The sequence below is a fragment of the Gorilla gorilla genome, chromosome 9 (assembly GCF_029281585.2).
Source record: "Gorilla gorilla gorilla isolate KB3781 chromosome 9, NHGRI_mGorGor1-v2.1_pri, whole genome shotgun sequence".
Classification (NCBI taxonomy): domain Eukaryota; kingdom Metazoa; phylum Chordata; class Mammalia; order Primates; family Hominidae; genus Gorilla; species Gorilla gorilla.
Window position 1 is genome coordinate 80,607,319 of NC_073233.2, and position 19,298 is coordinate 80,626,616.

Genomic DNA, 19,298 nt, shown 5'->3' on the forward strand with positions numbered 1-19,298 from the left:
AACCTCCAAGATTCTCCCACAGAGCTGCTCCCCACTCACCCCGCACTGCAGCTCCCTGCTCCTTCAACCTTCTCCCCTCTACCCAAGGGGCATGTGAACCCACCTGCTTACCCACTATTCCCGAGAGACTAGGCACCCCGGGCAGCTAAGGGGTTGGTTCACCCCAGCCTGGGCCCTCAGCCTAAATCTATTTTATAGAATCAGAGAAAATACATGCAGCAGACCTCATGCCTGGGGGTTAGGTGACATGGTGGGTATGCAGAATGCAGAATGGGTAAGAGGAGGGTGCAGCTTGTGCAGAAGTTGAGAGGCAGACCATGGACATCCCATCCTCATTGGGGTATCTCCAGCACTCAGCAGGGACTTACAAACACCTGGATTCATTAACTGTGTGTGTGCGTGTCTACGTGTGTGTGTTCCCAGGCATTTTCTGAGCACTGGACATGGATTCTTCATTCATCTACTCACAGTGCTCTGTAAGGTAAGGCTCATGATGATTCCACTTTACAGAGGAGGAAACCGAGGCACAGGGATGTTGGATTATTTGTTCTTGATGCCACAGCTGGTATTTGAACCCTGGCAGCCCAGCACCACAGCCGAGCAAACAAGGCCATGCCAGGGTCCCAGGGCTTCTCTGAGGCCAGCCTCCTCCCATGGGCCACCAGGTCTCAGGACTCATCTGAGAGGGAACACATCACTGCCCTGCCCAAGGTCACCCTCCTCTTATCCATGACCACATAATTCATTGTATAAACCAGAAACACTTCTAAGAGTTAAAAGAGGCACTATTAATAACTATGTCAGGGCAGCAGGCATAAACAGGGCTTGTCCCACGTCAAATGAGATGTGTGGTTACTCAATTAACTAGAGACAGGGCTTGGAGCCAGGCAGACCTGGGCTTGAACTCAGCTCAACTCATTGGTTTGGGACCTTGAGCAGGTCCCTTCCTCTCCGAGCCTCAGTTTCCTCGCTAATCTGTCTCCAGGCTTACTGATAATTCAGTAAAGGAGGGCCACTTGCACATGGCATCAACAGAACCTCTTCACCTTGAAGGAGACCCAGGCCCTACAGGCTGAGCCAGGAACCAGCTTCACAGCCTTAGCGGCCTCTAATGCCACCTCCTTCTCCTTCACCCCTACCCGTTCCTATCTTTCTGTCTATACCAATCTCTGGCCGAAAGAACCAGGTGTCACTGTGAGAGAAGGAAGGCCACAGAGTGGAGCAGTCTGCATATCTCAGGCTGACCCTGGACTCACCCTGCTACTCACACTCCAGCCCTCCCTGACTGAGCTGCAGTCTATCAATGCATACTTACAGGCCTTTAATACCCTGTTCCTTCCACCTGGAACACCCTCCCCTGCCTGGCCAACTCCTACTTCTCCTATAAAAAGCCCAAATCATACATCCATCCTCCCCACTATCGCAGGCCTCCCCTCACATCTCAGGCTGATCTGGGGCCTCCCTGGGGCTCCCCACAATTCTGATCACTCAATATGGTCATATCAATGTGTGCTTCACTGAACTGCCTCAGAGGACTGAGGACCCAGACCTAACCCCATCCTAGAGTCACCACCTCCCCACAAGATGTCACACAGGTCTTGGAGGGACCTGGCCCAATCGCAGCCCCTGGACTCTCACCATCAGGGCTGCCGGCCCAGTGATCTGGGGACATCTGTGTCCCACCCTGATGTCTCCATTCCACAGGGGTAAACTGTCCCAGCTGCCCGCTTCCTCAATCATGCTCTGGACTCTCAGGGGCCCAGGCCTCAGTCCTATGCCTCCTGCTTCCTCTGTGGCTTCTTCCTTCCTCCTCCATCATGAGACCCAAAGGTCATCCCCTCCAGCACTCTCCTGGTTCTGCTCTGTTCACTTCTGCCTAGCCCCCAGCATAGACAGCCCTTCCTAGGGTCTCACTTGCTAGAATGGGATGTCCACGGTCTGCTTCTCTCAACTTCTGCACAAGCCGGGAGCCCCTAGGGCCAGTCCTCTCCATGCCACCAGCAGTTCCCAGCACAGAAGAGGCTTTAGTAAGTGGGTACTGAATGACCACCACCCTACTCGCATCCTCATCACTGGAGAAGGTCAGCAGCTCCCCAAACTCTCCATACAGCAGCGCCCAGTTAACCTGGAGCCCATCCTCACAACCGCGCCTTCATCCAGCTTTCAGCACTTCTCCCTGGGACAACAGCTACCACTTGCTAAGCGCTCACTATGTGCCAAACATTCTGCTACGGGCTTTTTTTCATATAATGACCTGGGATTATTAACTCCATTGTGCTCAGGGCATACCTCCTCCTCCAGGAAGTCCACCAAACCGCTCCCTCCCTCCTCTAAGCCCACACAACCTGTTTGACCTTCCACCACCAGACCTACACAGCTTTCCCACAGGCCAGCCCTGCTGTCTGGGCAGGAGGTGGCAGAGGCCCCTTTCCCATGGCAGCTCTAAGCGCTTCCCAGGCCTGGCCCTGTGCTGGCTCCTGAGGGCAGCAGCAGGAGGAAGTTCATCCTCAGGGAGCTCACAGAAGTACTGAGCCCTTCCTGGGTCCAGCCCAGGCCTGGCCTGGCAGAAAGAGCAGGTGCAGTTATCCGCTGGGCCCTATGGAAAAGATAAGCCAAGGGCACAGGGCAGGGCTGAAGAGTGCCGGGTGGGTGGACAGGACTTGGTTAGAGGTCTATGTCCCCAATAAGCCAAGCACAGGATTGTTGAATTCATTAGGGATCCATGGTAACTCAGGAAAGGGGAGACCAGCCCCCACACTCCATAAGCACCCACCACAGCACCAGTCCTGGGGAGGAGGGGTAAGCAGTACACCATCTCCCCATCACCCTGGTCTGGGGGTGGGAGGTTCAGAATCACAGCACCCTTGAACTTGACAGCGAAATAAGCCAAACTAAGCCTCCCCAACAAATCCCCAGAGGGGTGTAGGGAGGTGGGAGCAGAGAAGTAAGGTGATCAGAACCAGGCCCCCAAGGGGCAAGAACCCCAAAGAGGAGCATTCTGTGGGGCAGAGTCTGAGAAAGGCCCAGAAAACAGGCACCGTGGGCTCCTGGTGGACCCAGGAGAGGCGTATGGGGAGGTGGAGACCTAGAAAGCCCAGGGAAGAGGGAGGGATGAGACAAGGGGAGAAAAGGAAAAGGCAGGGGAAAAAGAGAAGAAGTGGGGAAAGTGAAAGAAGACAAAACTCTAAGAGAAAAAAAGAGAAGGGGGAGGAGAGCAGCACAGAAAACCAGGCCAGAGGTGACAGACAGGGACTTCAGCCCTCCCAGGGCCTCCCTCCTACGTGCCCAACAGCAACAACAGCAACGGCGGCACCTCGCTTACCCTCAGACGCCTGCTGGGTCTTGGGGCTGAGGACTCCCACAGCTCCGGCCAGGCGGGCTGCGTATGCCCAAGAATGTCGTGTACCTGCCCGTGCAAGCCTGGGTCCCGCCTGGGCTGGTCTCGCAAACAGCCTGGCCCCTGGCCCCTGGGTGGGTCTGAGGCTGCGTTCTCTTGGAGGTTTTTGAGCCCAGGTATGGCTTTGCACCTGTGATTTATGTCTTTAAGTGTTTGTGAATCACTTCTCTACATGTGTGTGTGTTTGTTTCTGTGTATAACTGTGGATCTGTCCAGGAGGAAAGAGGACAGAGAGAGAGAGAAAGACAGAGGGAGAGAGAGAGAGAGTGTGTGAGTGTGTGTGACTCTGTGTGTCTGTGTGTATGTGTGTGTGTATGTCTGCACCCAGCTCTGGTCTCCCGGAGGCTTCCTGCTTTGTGTCTCCCCCACCTCCTGCAGCCGTGGCCAACACACACACTTCCTGAAAACACTGAGAAAGCGAAAAGTCACCCAGAATCCCCCGGGGCAGACACTTCCTCCCCGCCCCCAGGCTGCACCCCCACCCAAGCTGGGAAGAGACAACCAACAGTGTCCACTGATCTTGCAGGCCCTCACAGGGTGGATGCCCAGGAAGTCCTGACTGACAAGCCCTGGCGGAGGCCTCTCCACCACTCCACCCGCATAAGGAGACAGAGAGGCTAGGAAAGAGGCTCTCTGAAGGGCGCAAGTTCTGCCCTGGCAACAAGTGATCAGCCTCCAGGAAGACCAGGGATTGGCTGGACTGCAGGGCAGTCAAGGGCACAGGAGGGAAGCCTTGGCAGTGTGGCTCCAGCTGGGCAGCTGCCTTCTGGGCACACACTCCTTCTTCCTGAGGTGCCTCCAGGCATCCAGGTATCAGAGGGGGACACCAAAGGCCAGAGCAAGCTGGGAGGGGATCTGCAGCATGACCCTGGAACCTCACATCAGAAACGACCCCTCTGCCACCCTCAGGGAAGCCAGTTCACAGGGCTCATGTCTGCGGCACTTAGAGCTGAGTAGACCTGACCTGAAGCCAGGAGGCAGGGTCTGGGCACCGGCTTCCCTTCTGCAGGGCTGGGTGACTCTGGGCAAGTTTCTCAGCATCTCTGGGCTCCTCAGCAAGCACCCCACCACGAGTTTAAATTAATGGTAGGGGGCCAAGTGCGGTGGCTCACACCTGTAATCCCAGTGCTTTGGGAGGTCAAGGCAGGAGCATTGCTTGAGCCCAGGAGTTCAAGACCAGCATGGGCAACAAAGGAATACCTCGTCTTTACAAAAGATTTAAAAATTAGCCAGGTGTGGTAGCACACACTTGTAGTCCCAGCTACTTGGGAGGCTGAGGTGGGAGGATTGCTTGAGCCCAGGAGTTCGAGGCTACAGTGAGCTATCATGGCACCACTGCACTCCAGCCTGGGCAACAGAGAGAGACCTAGTCTCTATTAATAATAATGATGATGATAATAATAATAATAATAGCAGGGGGTGCAGACTCTGGGGGTGATGTAGAGTCCCCCTAGGCCAGGCAGAATCATGAGCCTGGTTCTGAGAGTCCTGGGCCATGCCAAGGCCAGGAGGAGGGAACTCCATCCTTGCTTGTTTTCTGATTTGCCTAAACCTTGGTCTGTGGCCTAGAATCCTATCACAGCCTCGTTCTTCCCACCTGTCTGCTCCGAAGACCTCTCCCTTCCTAAAATATCTGGGATGACGTAGGTTGGGTAGTAGGATGGGGGACAGGGAGCTGGGGCGGTGAGCTCAGGGCCCTATGGCCCAGTTGTGCTGAGGGCACTCACTGGGTGCTGAGTCACATGCGTGTTTACCCACATGCACCCCAAGCTCAGCACGTGCCAGTACACAAGCTCACGTTGGCAATCATTTACTCACCCACACGATATACTTCCCAAGGGCCTATTAGGCATCCAGCACTGTTCTAGATGTTGGGGACTCTGCAGCAAACAAAATCGACTAGGATCCTGGCCCCAGTGGAGCTGCCATCCTAATGGGCTCTCCCTCTTGGCAGCACATGTACACACACATGCACACACTGGCTCAAGCCTGACAGTGCACAAATAACACAAATGCCATGTACTGCTCAAACAGCACGTGCACACTCGCGGATGTACTCACATACTGTTGGGGTCTCCACCACAGCAGTAATTGAGCACAAAGGTCCTGATAAACTCACATACATACCACTCCATGTCACCACTGAAACTGCACAAATCCCTACATGCTTCTACATCTTAGTAGCACACACCCTCAGAACCTGTCTAAATGCACAGACATTCTACTACCCTGACAGCTTGTACTACCACCCACACCCATCTGTATGGGTGCACACACAGACTGGCCCAGACATGCCTCACACTGACTCGAGACACTGAGAGTACACACATGCACACGCATCCACCCCCAAACTCCACTGGGGAGCCTGGAGATGACCGGCCTCAGCCACCACATGACCTTGTGTGAAAGGCCCTAAGGTTGAGAGAGTGAGTTCCCCATCATGAGGGGTAGCAAGCAGGGGTAGGAAGGCCATGTCATGAGACACTGTGATGGGACTCCCACAAGGCGGGGGTGGGCAGGAGCAGTGTTCCTCTCTACGTGCCATGGAGCCTGGGGATCACAGGAAGGGACTGAGAGCGGACGAGGTGGCCAGTCAGGGTCCACGTTGGCCCCCACCCTGATCACTACAGCACTCAGTCTTGGCCTGGTATACACACATGGGGCTCCATCTGCTGTGAGTTTTTCCTACCACAGGGCTTTGAAGACCATACACTCTCTGAGCTGAGTGTGTACAAAGCTGAAGACTGCAGATGCCCATGACTCCAACTGCCAAAGACCCCAGGACACAGGAAGCCAGGCTTGGTAGCTTACCCACTACCATACTCTGCCGTAAGGAATAGTCCCAAATTGCAGGAACTACTTTTCTTCCAATTCTCTTAGCACAGAACAGATTTTGGGTACTCGAACTACAAGGGGCTAGAACTTTTCCCGACCATGGTGCCTGGCCTCCTCCTCATGTTGCCTAAATGGCTATGTTCAGACAGGCTCTGAGAGTAGGGGTTGGTACCCTGGGGCTCTGGGGTGTGGACAGGACTTCCTCCTACCCAGCAAGCCTCCTGAACTCAGATGTCAGTGCCAGGAGGGCCCAGAAGTCTATGGAGGACCACAGAGGGCACCTGATGGGGAAACAGGCCCAGAGAAGCAGGTCCTCATCAGAGTCACAAAGCTAGCTGGGCCCGACCCAGGCATCCTGCCTCCCAAGCAGGAACCCAGGCCTCCACTGCCCGTCCGGGAGTCACAGGAAGGGCCTGAGAGGGGACCTGGCCAGGGCCCTGCTTCTTCCCTTTGTTCACCCACTTCCAACCCCAGAGACAGACAGACAGACTTTCTCTCCTCTATCCTCTTCTCTCTTCTAACCCCTCTCTCTCTCTCTCTTTTTCTTTCTCTCTCTCTCTCTCCCCCGCAAGCTGATGGGGTTGAAATAGAAAACGCTCCTGCATGCAGAAGAATGGTCACTAGAGGGCGCAAGGGCACCAGGAAACTTCAATCTGAGCTTCCCTCCAGGTTCCTGGAGAGACCTGTTACGAGTTGTGTGAACCCAGGAAGAGCATGTACCCTTTTTGTGCTTCTACCAATCGACCCTCAAAACACCACAGCACTAGCTTGGTCTTCAAGGCCCCCTGACTTAATGCTCCTCCCTGGGTGGGAAGAATCTCCCAGACCCTCCCCACGAGGCCCCCTGAGTATGTCCTTGGCATGGATCCAGCCAGGGCCCCCTCCCTGCTCTCCCTCTGATTTGTTCATGTCCTGCTCGTAAAGCCAGTACACAAATCCCCCAGAAGGTCTGCTGCAGGGATCATGGAGACCATGGAAACACAGAGCCCAGCAGAGTGCCCAGCAATAAACAAACAGGGACCAGGAGACCTCTCTCCACACACCCCTTCCTCCTCCAAGAAGCCTTCCAAGATTAGCCTCACTTCGCCCAAGTGCTCCACCAAATCTCCCTCACCCCAAACACATATCTATCCTGTCTGGGGATGCTCCCTGACAGCCGGGAATCCCAGCAGATGGCAGGAAGGGAGGGCCTCTGTGAAGGAGATTAACATGGAATATCCACAGGAGCCAGAGGAAACTCAAGAAAACACGGGGTACCAGAAGCCCCAGAGGGGAAACAGTTCTGAGGAGGGAGGGCATGCCAGATGAGGCCTGAGAAGTGTCCCAGGATTTGCTGACATTTGGCAGTGGGAGAAGGGGACAGGGTGTGAAAGAGCACAGCACCAGGACCTGGGCAGTCCCCTCACCCCCAACCCTACCCCGCAGCTTTCCGTTTCCTACACATGTTGCCTCTTGATGCTGGCATGGACCCCGATACCCTGCAGTATCTCACAGTTGCCAGGTACCAAGCTGAACTCGACTTCCTCCCAAAGTCACTTCTGTCCTTGGGTCTCTGGATCAGTGATGGCACGACTGTCCACCCAGCCACCCAAGACAGAAACCTGGAGGCCTCACTGGCACACGCCCAGCAGCCCAGGCACTGCGCTGAGTACCTGCACAGCTCTCCCCTCCTCCTGAGTCACCAGACAGCAATCCTGTCCTCCGAGCTTTGCACACGCTGTTCCCCCTGCACTTCCAAAGCGCCTTTCTTACCCCAGCACCAAAGGCCACAAACTCCCCATCTACCCTCTGGGATCCTCTGCCTGTGCGCCTCCCACCCTGGGTGGCATCCACTCACCTCACCAGCAGGCGGGGGGGTCCGGTGCGGGGCGGCACGGGTGGAACGCTCAGCTCTGCCAAATGCCGCTTAGCAGGCAGCGGGGGCAGCACAGGGTCTGGGGCAGCTGTGGATGGGGTGGCGAAGCAGGTGGGCGGAAGGCAGCTCCTCCGGGGCGGGATGGGTGGGGCAGCGGGGAGCCCCTCATCCTCTGTAGTGGTGGGCAGCGGCTCGGGTGGAGTGGCAGGCACAGGTGGTGAGCGGAAGATGTGGCGCTTCATGGGCACAGGCCGTGGGGTGGGGCGGGGTGCAGGGGCAGGTGGGGTATGGGCACGGAGCAGGCCAGCCAGGATGCGGCGGCGGTGACCAGGGAGTAGCATGCCCATGTCCATCAGGCGAGCGTCGTTGAGGCCTTGGCACTCAGTGGCCCACACCAGGCCATGCTGCTCAAAGAGCCCCGTGTACTGCTCCAGGTGCAATGCCCGCAGCCACTCGGCCACCGATAGCACAGCATCCCCAGCCTCTGCCATGGTTCCTGCCAGCGGAGGCCTGACTGGCAGGGCTTTGTCCAGAGCTAGAATAGACAGACAGGCACAGGTCAGAGGCAGGGCTGCCGAGGATTGGTCCCCTCACCAGCAGCCTGCATGGCTCTCTCAAGCCATAGGTTCAAGTTCTGTCCTGGAGCTTCCTCCCCTGTGCTCCATGTGCTAAGCAAGGCCAGGTACTGCCAGGTCTCTGAACACACAGGCTCTTCTCTCCACCTGAACCCCCTCACCCCTTCCCTTGTGCTATCCCAGCATCCAGCTCACGTTTTCTTCTCTAGGAAACCCTCCATGATCTCTGGGGTTGGTACCACCCCACACCCCAACACACATCCTTGGCCACTGCTGCAAGAATGGCCAGTGGCATGATTGGTGCTGTGTCTTGTACCTCCTCCCCACTGCCCTCTGCAAGACCCACGGCAGGGCTAATTCCCTCTGAGGCACCAGTTCCCAGTGAGGGCCAAGCCAAGGGCTTAGCGAGCATTGAAGGATACCACTGCTGGTCCCTCCTGCAAGCCCAGTCTGGGAGCTGAGACTAGCCTCCCGCTACCTCCATGCCCCTGGAGGAAGTGAAATGCTGTGGGACGTGAGTAAACCCAGCATCACATGGCCTCTGGGGGCCTGGCCCTGGAATTTGGTAAACCCTCCCATCACTAAGGCCATTCATCCATTTGTTCTTTCAAAATAGCCTGGCACTAGGCAATGGGGACTCAGGCTCTACCTCTGCACCCTGTAATCAAGAGCTCCTGGCCTGGTGGGAGTCAAGAGGTGATATGAAGAGGTGACCAAAAGAGGTGATTAGCAGATCAAAGGGAAAAGTCATCTGATCATCTCCACAGACACTAAAGAGGCATATGATAAAACCCAATATCCAGCTTACTTACACAAACAAAAATCTTACTAAAACAGAAATAAATTGATACTTTCTTAAATGAGAAAAGAATATCCATTTTACTGTTGTTATTATTATTCCTCACATTGCTCTGAAAGCTCTGGACAACAAAAATAAACAAGAGGTCTTAAAATCAGAAAGGAAGAGATAAACTATCCATTTGTTGCCAATAATATGAGTGTTGAGTTTGAAAGCCCAAGAAGCTCAACTGAGAAACTATAACAACCAGTAAAGACTTTAGTAAGACAGTTGGGTTCAAAATTAATATAACAGACTGGCCGGGCACAACTGTAATCCTAGCACTTTGGGAGGCCGAGGCGGGTGGATTGCCTGAGCTCAAGAGTTTCAGACCAGCCTGGGCAATACAGTGAAACCCCATCTTTACTAAAATACAAAAAATTAGCCAGGCATGGTGGCATGCGCCTGTAGTCCCAGCTACTCAGGAGGCTGAGGCAGGAGAATTGCTTGAACCCAGGAGGCAGAGGTTGCCATGAGCCGAGATCATGCCACTGCACCCCAGCCTGGGCAACAGAGTGAGGCTCCGTCTCAAAAAAAAAACAAAAACAAAAACAAAAGAAACAAACGAAAATTAATATAACAGAAATCAACATTTATAAGCAACAAACAGGTAGAAACCAGGATGAAAGACCCCATTTACAAAAGCATCACAAAATAGAAAACACCAAGAATAAACTTCCTAAGAGATAAACAACAGCGATAGGAAGAAAAATTGGGAGTGTTACTGAGGGACAAAAAGAAGACCTGGACAAATGGCAGAGCACAGTAAGTTCTGGATAGAAGACAACATAAAGAGATTAATGATGTCTAAGTTACTTTATAAATGTACACAATCCAATTAAATATGTACAGAATTTTTTTTGAAGCTGATTTGAAAGTTCATGTGGAAAAATAAGCAGGAAGAGTCAGGAAAATTCTGGAAGCAGGGGTGGAGGGCGGGGAGGGTAAAGAGTAGGAGTCAACCTCACCACATGTTAAAACATATTATAAAGCCACAATGATTAAAACAGTATATGGTAACAGTGCATGAACAGACAGATCAATTAAACAGAACAGAAAGTTCAAAAGTAGACCCAAATACATATACAAATTTAGGATACACTAAAAGTAGCCTCTCAAACTTGTGGGGAAACAAGGGATTCTTAAGTTGTTGGGACAGCTGTGGAGCGCTCTGAAAAAAAACTAATGTGGATCCCTACCTCACACTTTACAACAAGAAAAATTACAGCTGGATCAAAGACTTCAGTATTTTAAAAAACCATGGCTGGGCAAGGTGGCTCACACCTATAATCCCAGCACTTAGGGATGCTGAGGCAGGCAGATCCCCTGAGGTCAGGAGTTTGAGACCAGCTTGGCCAACACGGCAAACCCTTGTCTCTACTAAAAATACAAAAAATCAGCCGGGCACGCTGGCAAGCACCTGTAATCTCAGCTACTCAGGAGGCTAAGGCAGAATTGCTTGAGCCCAGGAGGTGGAGACTACAGTGAGCCGAGATCACTGCACTCCAGCCTGGGCAACAGAGAGAGACTCCATTTCAGAAAAAAAAAATAAAAAATAAAAAATGAAAGGATTTACGAAATCATCCTAGGGCTGGGTATGGTGGCTCACGCCTGTAATCCCAACACTTTGGGAGGCTAAAGCAAGAGGACTGCTTGAGGCCAGGAGTTTAAGACCAGCCTGGGCAACACAGCAAGACTCTGTCTCTACTAAAAAAAAAAACCTAAAAATTAGCCAGCTGCGCACTTGTAGTCTCAGCTACTTGTGAGGATGAGATGGGAGAATTGCTTGAGCCTAGGAGTTCAAGGCTGCAGTGAGCTATGATCACACCACTGCACACCACTGCACTCCACCCTGGGCAACAGAGTAAGACTGTCTCTAAAAAAAAAAAAAAAAATCATTTCAGAGAGGCAAAAGCCTTCTGGAAATGAAACAAGTCCAGAAGGCACACAGAAAAGACTGAAATATTCAACTCTACAAAAATCAAGCTCTCTTGCATGCTAAAAAGCACCATAAGCAAAGCCAAGAGCTAAACAACAAACTAGGGGATATCTGCCACTCATATTCCACAAAAAGGGCTCATTTTCCTAAAAGTTGAAAAGCATGCAGAAATAAGAAACGGATCAATAATCTAACAGAAAAATGGGGAAAGAGTATGAATGAAAAAATTTACAAAAAGGAAAATATAAATGGCTCTTAAATATATGAAAAGGAACTTAACCTCCCCCACACTAGGAAATACGAATGTAAAATATTTTGAAATACTGCTTTCTACCTATCAGATTGTCAAACAGCAATAAAGTTGGAAAATACAGGCATTGGTGATGTGGTAGGGCATCCCCTCCCTGGCTGTGGAATGCCTCTAGGCATGAAAGCCCTAAGAGATGCAGATGTCTGGGCTGGGCGAGGTGGCTCACACCTGTAATCCCAACACTTGAGGTCAGGAATTTGAGACCAGTCTGGTCAACATGGTAAAACCCCATCTCTACTAAAAATACAAAAAGTTAGCCGGGCATAGTGGCAGACACCTGTAATCCCAGCTACTCAGGAGTCTGAGGTGCAGGAGAATCGCTTGAACCCAGGATGTGGAGGTTGCAGTGAGCCGAGATCACACCATTGCATTCCAGCCTGGGGGACACTTTGTCCTCCCGCCCCCCCAAAAACAGAGATGCAGATGGCTGACCCAGCCACCCATAGGCACTTAGCCTGCATTTTTACTGGCACCTGCCAGAATTGACATATATAGAAGGTTACTAGCTGCAGTGCCTGTGTTTAATAGCAAAAGAATGGAAATAACCAAAATGGCCATCAATGGGAGAATAGTTAACTAAATTATGTTGTAGTTGTGCAATAGAATACTGAGCGGTCATAAGAATGAGGAAACTCCTCACATATTGACATGGGATGATCTATAAGATACACTGTTAAAGGAGTAAAGAAAAGTGCAGAACAGTTTGTGTAACATTCTCTCTCTGTGAAAAAAACAAGGGGGAGCATGGAGTAGTGTGCAGCTACTGGTAAATGAACAAAGTATCTCTGAAAAGACACATGAGGGCAAGGTGACAACAGTTATCAGCTTCCTCCTAGGACAAAAACTAAGGCCTGAAGGGACAGGAGGGAACAGTGGAAGATGCAGAGTTCACAGGGCCTGAAGTTCATGGGACCTGAAGCTTACACAATTTAAGTGCCCTCTGATATGGTTTGGATGTTTGTCCCCTCCAAATTTCATGTTGAAATGTGACCCCCAATGTTGGAGGTGGACCTAGTGGGAGGTGTCTGGGGTCACAGGGACAGATCCCTCATGAATAGCTTGGTGCCCTCCCCATGGTAACAAGTGAGTTATCACTCTATTTGTTCATGTAAGAGCTAGCTGGTTAAAAGAGCCCGGCTTCTCTCTTGCTTCCTCCCTCACCATGTGACATGCCTGCTCCCGCTTTGCCTTCTGCCCTGACTAAAAGCTTCCTGAGGCCTCACCAGAAGCTGAGCAGATGCTGGTGCCATGCTTATACAGCCTGCAGAGCCCTGAGCCAAATACACCTCTTTTCTTTATAAATTACTCAGGGTATTCCTTGATTGCAATACAAAACAGACTAACACATTCTCCTTAAGAGTATCTCACTTTTGCAAAATTCACAAAAACACATGACCACATGCACACACTGTTCAGGACCCTCTTTAGATCCTGGAAGGAGCCCTGCACCTCAAACTCCAGCTTCCCTGGAAATCCACCTCTGAGGAGAGGGAGACTTTTCACTTCAACATATAAAGATCTCAGTTCCTCCAGGGTTAAGCTAAAACTTTAACACTATCCCAACTAAAATTACCAGCTGGAATTTGTTGAGACCAGCAGATTCTAAAGTTCATATAAAATGATATTAGAGATGTGTTAAGTGGAAAAGCAAGATGCAGAACAGTGTAATGTAAACATCTCGGTTAAAGAAAAAGAAAAAAATATACATATGTTATATATATATGCAAATATAAACACAGAAAACTGGACGGATATATATAAAACTGAGTTTGGGGAGGGGAATTGACAGCTGGGAAGACAGGAGACACTATACCCTTCTGTATCTTTTAAATTTTGTATCATTTTCCAAAAAGTAAATAAAAATTAAAAGGGAATGTGATAACCATGAATAGAGCCTGAGAATGAGAAAGGGAACAAAACTTGCCAGGCAGGGAGGGGAATCCAGTGAGGAGATACATACACACGGACCTGCCATTCAGCCTGCTGGCCCCTGCCTTGTCCCTTTGTCTCGTACCCCCACCCTGTTCCAAGGTTCCAAGGCCTGCTGGGAGGCTCGTAGCAAGCTCTCTGGGCCTCACCCTCTGCCTCTCAAGCTCAGTTCTCAAAATGGAAAATGGGCTATCAGGTGTCAGCCTCCATCAAGCCTTCCCCCATCTCAATGTTAAGGCCTAGCATGCCACAGCCAGCCCTGTTCCCACCGCTCCACCTCCTGACTCACCAGCTGGGCTGCCAAGGACGCCCGGGTCCTCCCAGAGACAGCAGCTATTCTGAAGGGCTCCTCATCTCGGCCTGAGGCGGGAGCTGCAAGGACAGGGATGGAGGAGAAAGCCCGTGAGGCAAGGCCACTATGAGATGCCAGAGAAGGAGAGGGGAAGAGGGAGAGGGACAGGGAAAAGGAAAGAAGAAATGGGGGCCAGGCACAGTAGCTCACGCCTGTAATCCCAGCACTTTGGGAGGCTGAGGCAGGTGGATTCGAGTCCAGGAGTTCAAAACCAGCCTGGGCAACATAAGGAGACCCCATCTGTACAACAAAAATACAAAAATTATCCAGGTGTGGTAGTGTGTGCCTGTAGTCCCAGGAACTCAGGAGGCTGAGGTGGGAGAATCACTTGAGCCCAGGAGGTGGAGGCTGCAGTGAGCTGTGACTGAGCCACTACACTCCAGCCTGGGCAACAGAGCCAGACCCTGTCTCAAAAAAAAGAAAAGAAAAAAGAAGAGATGGGGAAGAGGTGGAAGAAGAGGAAGAGAAGGAAGAGGGAAAAGGAAAGGATTCGGGGAACCTCATGCTCATGGAAGCTGGCAACAGAAGTCAGACCAGAGGAAGGCCTTCCTGGAGGGAGAAGGCAGACAGACAGGCCTGTCCAGATGTGGGGGCCGCACAGGTGGTAAAGAGGAGTCAGGACTTCCCCACTCTCTGGCCCCGCAAGACCAGTGCTGGGATGTGTGTAGGGGCAGACTGTGGAAGGGACAGCCCCAGGAAGGGTGAGGAAGGGACAATGCAGCCCTGCGACTAAAGAGGTCTCCCTGACACAGAGCCTGCCAGGAGAGGTGGGGGACCTTAGAGGACCCAGGGACACAGGACCCTCTCCACTAAGCCTGGGGACCATGAAGTGGCCTGAGGGCACAAGTAGGGTAACGGAGTCAGGGGCATGAGACCCCAGGGCCCTGCCCCTAAATATGTAGGGGAGGTTGAGGAAAACAGACCAAAAGGGGATGCTTCCAGGCAGGAGGAGAAAGAATAGGATACCCCTGATAGGCCACCACCCTTGCTATGCAGACGGCTGGGGCTCTGTGGGGCTAGGGACCAGTGGAGTGGCATGGACAGGTCTCCCTCCCCAGGGCCTGGAACAGTCAGGTCTCCCAACACTAGGGTTAACTTCAAAACTGCTGTGCTCTGCATAATGGCTTCAGCAGGTATTCATGAACATTTTACATCTTACAAACACATAAACACGTATTTATCTTAAGCAAACTCCATGATTATCACTGCCTAGGATAGGGCTAAAACAGGTATACATTTTTTAAATATTTTATTTTAGTTTATTTATTTTGAGACAGAGTCTAACTCCGTTGCCCCAGCTGGAGTGCAGTAGCGCAATCTTGGCTCACTGCAGCCTCCACCTCCCAAGTTCAAGCACGATTCTCTTGTCTCAGCCTCCCGAGTAGCTGGGACTACAGGTGCGTATCACCATGCCCAGCTAATTTTTGTATTTTTAGTAGAGACGTGGTTTTGCCATGTTGGCCAGGCTGGTCTCGAACTCCTGACCTCAAGTGATCCACCCACCTCAGCCCCCGCAATTGCTAGAATTACAGGTGTGAGCCACCACACCTTGCCTTATTTTATTTTTGAGACAGGATCTTGCTCTGTTGCCCAGGCTGGAGTGTAGTAGTGCAATCATAGCTTACTGCAACTTCCAACTCCCAGGCTCAAGCAATCTTCCTGCCTCAGCCTCCTGAGTAGCTGGAACTACAAGTGCACGCCACTGTGCCCAGCTAATTTTGTTATTTTTTGTAAAGACAGGGTCTCGTTATGTTGCCCAGGCTGGTCTCAAACTCTTGGCCTCAAGCAATCCTCCCACTTTGACCTCCCAAAGTGCTTAAGATTATAGGCATAAGCCACTGCACCCAGCCCAAAAGACAGCACTTAAAAAACAACCTTTAAGTAGCTAGCACTTCAGATGAAAGCATTGGCAAAAATGGCAGTGCTACTCAAACGACAATTTGAAACAAGAAAAAGAGACCACATAAACAGTGCTTACTGCATGCCAGGTATCCAAGTACTCTATATTAACTCATTAAAGCCTCACAGCAGCCCCAGGAGATACATATGATTGCTATCCCTGTTTTAAGGTGAAGAAACTGAGATAAAGGGAGGTTAAACAACTTTCCAAAGCCACACACCTAAGAAGGAGGCAGTATGAATATAGTCTAGCCCTGTGCTGTCCAACAGCAGCCAGCAGTAGCCACACATGGCTGTTGGACATTTGAAATGTGGTCCCTGGAATATGATGTGCTAGATTTTGAACACAGTGGATTTTGAAGACTGAGCACAAAAAAAAAAAAAAGAATGCAAAATATCTCAATAATTTTCCCTATTGTTTACATGATGAAATATATTATTAACATTAATTTCACTTGGACAGTTTAAATTGCATTGTGGCTTACACTCTATTCATACTGGAGACTGTAGCTCTCAACTTTTTTTTTTAGACAGGGTCTCGCTCTGTCACCCAGGCTGGAGTGCAGTGGCACAATCTCTGCTCACTGCAACCTCTGCCTCTTGGGCCCAAGCAATTATCCCACGTCAGCCTCCCAAGTACCTGGGACTACAGGCTTGCGCCACCATGCCCGGCTAATTTTTCCATTTTTTTGTAGAGATGGGGTTTTGCCATGTTGCCCAGGCTGGTCTTGAGCTCCTGGGCTCAAGTGATCTACCTGCCTCTGCCTCCCAAAGTGCTGGGATTACAGGCGTGAGCCACCAGCCTGGCCATCCACTTTTAACCACTCTTCACGGCCTCTCAAAACACAAACTGAGGGCCGGGCTCAGTGGCTCATGACTGTAACCCCAGCACTTCGGGAGGCCAAGGCGGGTGGATCACTTGAGGTCAGGAGTTCGAGACCAGCCTGACTGTCTCTACTAAAAATACAAAAAATTAGCTGGGCATGGTGGTGGGTGCCTGTAATCCCAGCTACTTGGGAGGCTGAGGCAGGAAAATTGCTTGAACCTGAAAGGCAGAGGTTTCAGTGAGCTGAGATCGTGCCATTGCACTCCAGCCTGGGCAACAGAGTGAGACTCCAGCTCAAAAACAAAAGCAAAAACTGAGCACCTGCTATATACAGGCCAGGCACTGTGCTAAGCGTTTAACACAGATTGATAGATGATGGTCCCAACCACTCCACTGGAATGACCAGGTCTGGGAAACAGGAAACTACTTATCTCCCTGAGAAAAGCCTGGCTCCCTACTGGGCCTCTCTCAAGTTCCTATTCCTGCACTAAGGGCATCTGGCTAACATCAAAGACATGGTGACTCGGCACTGACACCTCTTTGGAACAGCCCTGTTCAAGGCACTGGAAGCATGAACCAGACCTCAGACCTGGACTGGCCCTCCAGGAACCTCAGGCTGGAAGGAATCAGATACCATCAGCCAGTGAAAACAGCCCAGGGGGCCCTCAACCAAGCTGAGGTAAGGCAAGGTTTCCTGGAGAAAGCAGCAAATTGAAAAAAGAAGTTCAGAGCAGTGCCCTGCTAAGCCACACTGCAGCCTGAGGCAAAGACAGAATCATCAGTACTGTTCCTCTCTTAATTTAAAATGTTAATGTTTTATATTTTGCTCATCATGGATTTTTGGCATTAATTTTTATTTTTTAAATGGCATTAAATATTATATACCTTGAATACTGACCTTTTTAAAATAAATAGTTATTGCTTTTACATTTTAGTTATCTTTTTTTTTTTTTTTTTTTTTTTTGAGACAGGGAAGGTCTCGCTTTGTTGCCCAGGCTGGAGTGCAGTGGCATGATCATGGCTCACTGCAGCCTCAACCTCCTGGGCTCAAGTGATCCTCCCACCTCCCCCTCCCCAGTAGCGGGGACCACAGGATCTCATGACCAAACCCAGCTAATTACTGAGCTTTTTGGTACCCCTCAAATTCTGCAACAGAGGCAAGTGCCTCACTTGCTCTACCCTAATCCAAGCCCTAGTTTGGAGGTTTAAGCCCCTCAGCTGCTATGACACATCACTGAGTCCTCATCCTCAGGAAGGCAGGGACCTGGCAGAAGGGAGTGTCATCCTGTTGCGACAGCACAGCCAAGAGCTGAGGGGTTTCCCTCCTCTCCACCCCAATGGCCCAATCAGGCTTCAGCACCCCCACACCCCCATCCTGCCTCTCCTTCTCTCTCATGTCCCTCCAGCGTCTCTCCACTGTGCCAACTACAGTCCCACCCCCACTCAAAGCCTTTCCACGGTTCCCAGTGCCTTCGAGCACTCCTTGGTCTGTCATTCAACTTCATCCAGCTCTGACGTTTACAGACGAAGAAACAAACACCCACACGGAGGAAGTGACTTGCTCAAGTTGTCAGTGACATACCCCAACCCCCAGCCAGGCTGGGCTGGCCCTGTCCATGACTTCCTCCATGTCACTTCTCACAGTAGGCACTGGCCTGGCAAACAGGGAGCCCCCAAAGTTGTCTGCTGACAATGAGTGAGTAAACCACATCCTCCCATCTTCAGGTGGCTCCAGGCCGGCTCCTCCAAAAAGTCTGCCCTGACTGCCCCCTCAAGCTCCTAGTCCTCTGAGGCTGAGCCCCATATCTCGGCACTGCTTCTGCTCTCTCTTTGGTTGCTTGTTTTGTGGGGGTCCACCTCCACCCAATCCCCCATGTATCCTGGAGTATCCTGAGAGTCCATACCCCTTCTTATCTCCTCTGCTGTCCACAGTGGTGCCCAGGACCTGGCTGGGCTCACAGGTGTACTCAGTCCCAGTCCAGAGGTAAGGGTCGCCTGGAATCTCTAATCCTTGTCAGCCAGTCCTTCTTCACGTCTGGCTTGAGTCCTTCTTGCTGGAACCAAAACTTTTGCCCTTCTGTCCTCTACCTACCATTTCAACTCCAAGGTCAGAGTTCAAATCTCATCACCCCTTCTCTGTCCCAGCCCAGCAACTCCATGGTAATATCTCTACCCATTACTGACTAGTGACCTGTTTCACCGGCCCAGCAAGAAGATGACCCAGAGCCTTAGCCAAAGACAGGCACCCTCCAGCTTCCTTCTTTCCCTAAATGCACACCATTTGGCAACCATGTGCCCAGCCCCTGCTAGATTTTCTCCTTCATCTCATTTGTTCTTTTTTTTTTTTTTTTTGAAACAGGGTCACTCTGTCACCCAGGCTGGAGTGCAGTGGTGTGATCTCAGCTCACTGCAACCTCAGCCTCCTGGGCTCAAGTGATCCTCCTACCTCAGCCTCTCCAGAGTAGCTGGGACTACAGGGGCATGCACCATGCCTGGCTAATATTTGTACTTTTTGTAGAGACGGGGTTTTGCCACGTTGCCCA

The 19,298-nt window shown here is 51.3% G+C and overlaps 1 protein-coding gene across 12 annotated transcripts in view; it reads right to left on the reverse strand.

Annotated features, from left to right (window-relative positions):
* Positions 1 to 19,298, reverse strand: part of ARAP1 (ArfGAP with RhoGAP domain, ankyrin repeat and PH domain 1) — a 67,446-nt gene that overhangs the window by 33,531 nt on the left and 14,617 nt on the right. For 5 of the 12 annotated variants that reach the window (XM_063693362.1, XM_063693360.1, XM_063693359.1 and 2 more), the window contains exons 2-3: positions 13,968 to 14,050; positions 8,070 to 8,622 (exon numbers count right to left, since the gene is read on the reverse strand). The exons of 4 other annotated variants lie outside the window; for them this stretch is intronic. In XM_063693362.1, coding sequence (XP_063549432.1) covers positions 8,070 to 8,578 — 509 coding nt within the window. In that variant the 5' untranslated portion in view covers positions 8,579 to 8,622; positions 13,968 to 14,050. Of the gene's footprint in view, positions 1 to 3,322; positions 3,540 to 8,069; positions 8,623 to 13,967; positions 14,051 to 19,298 lie in introns of those variants that run through there. 3 more of the 12 variants (XM_055356745.2, XM_055356743.2, XM_055356752.2) reach the window with 2 other exon arrangements.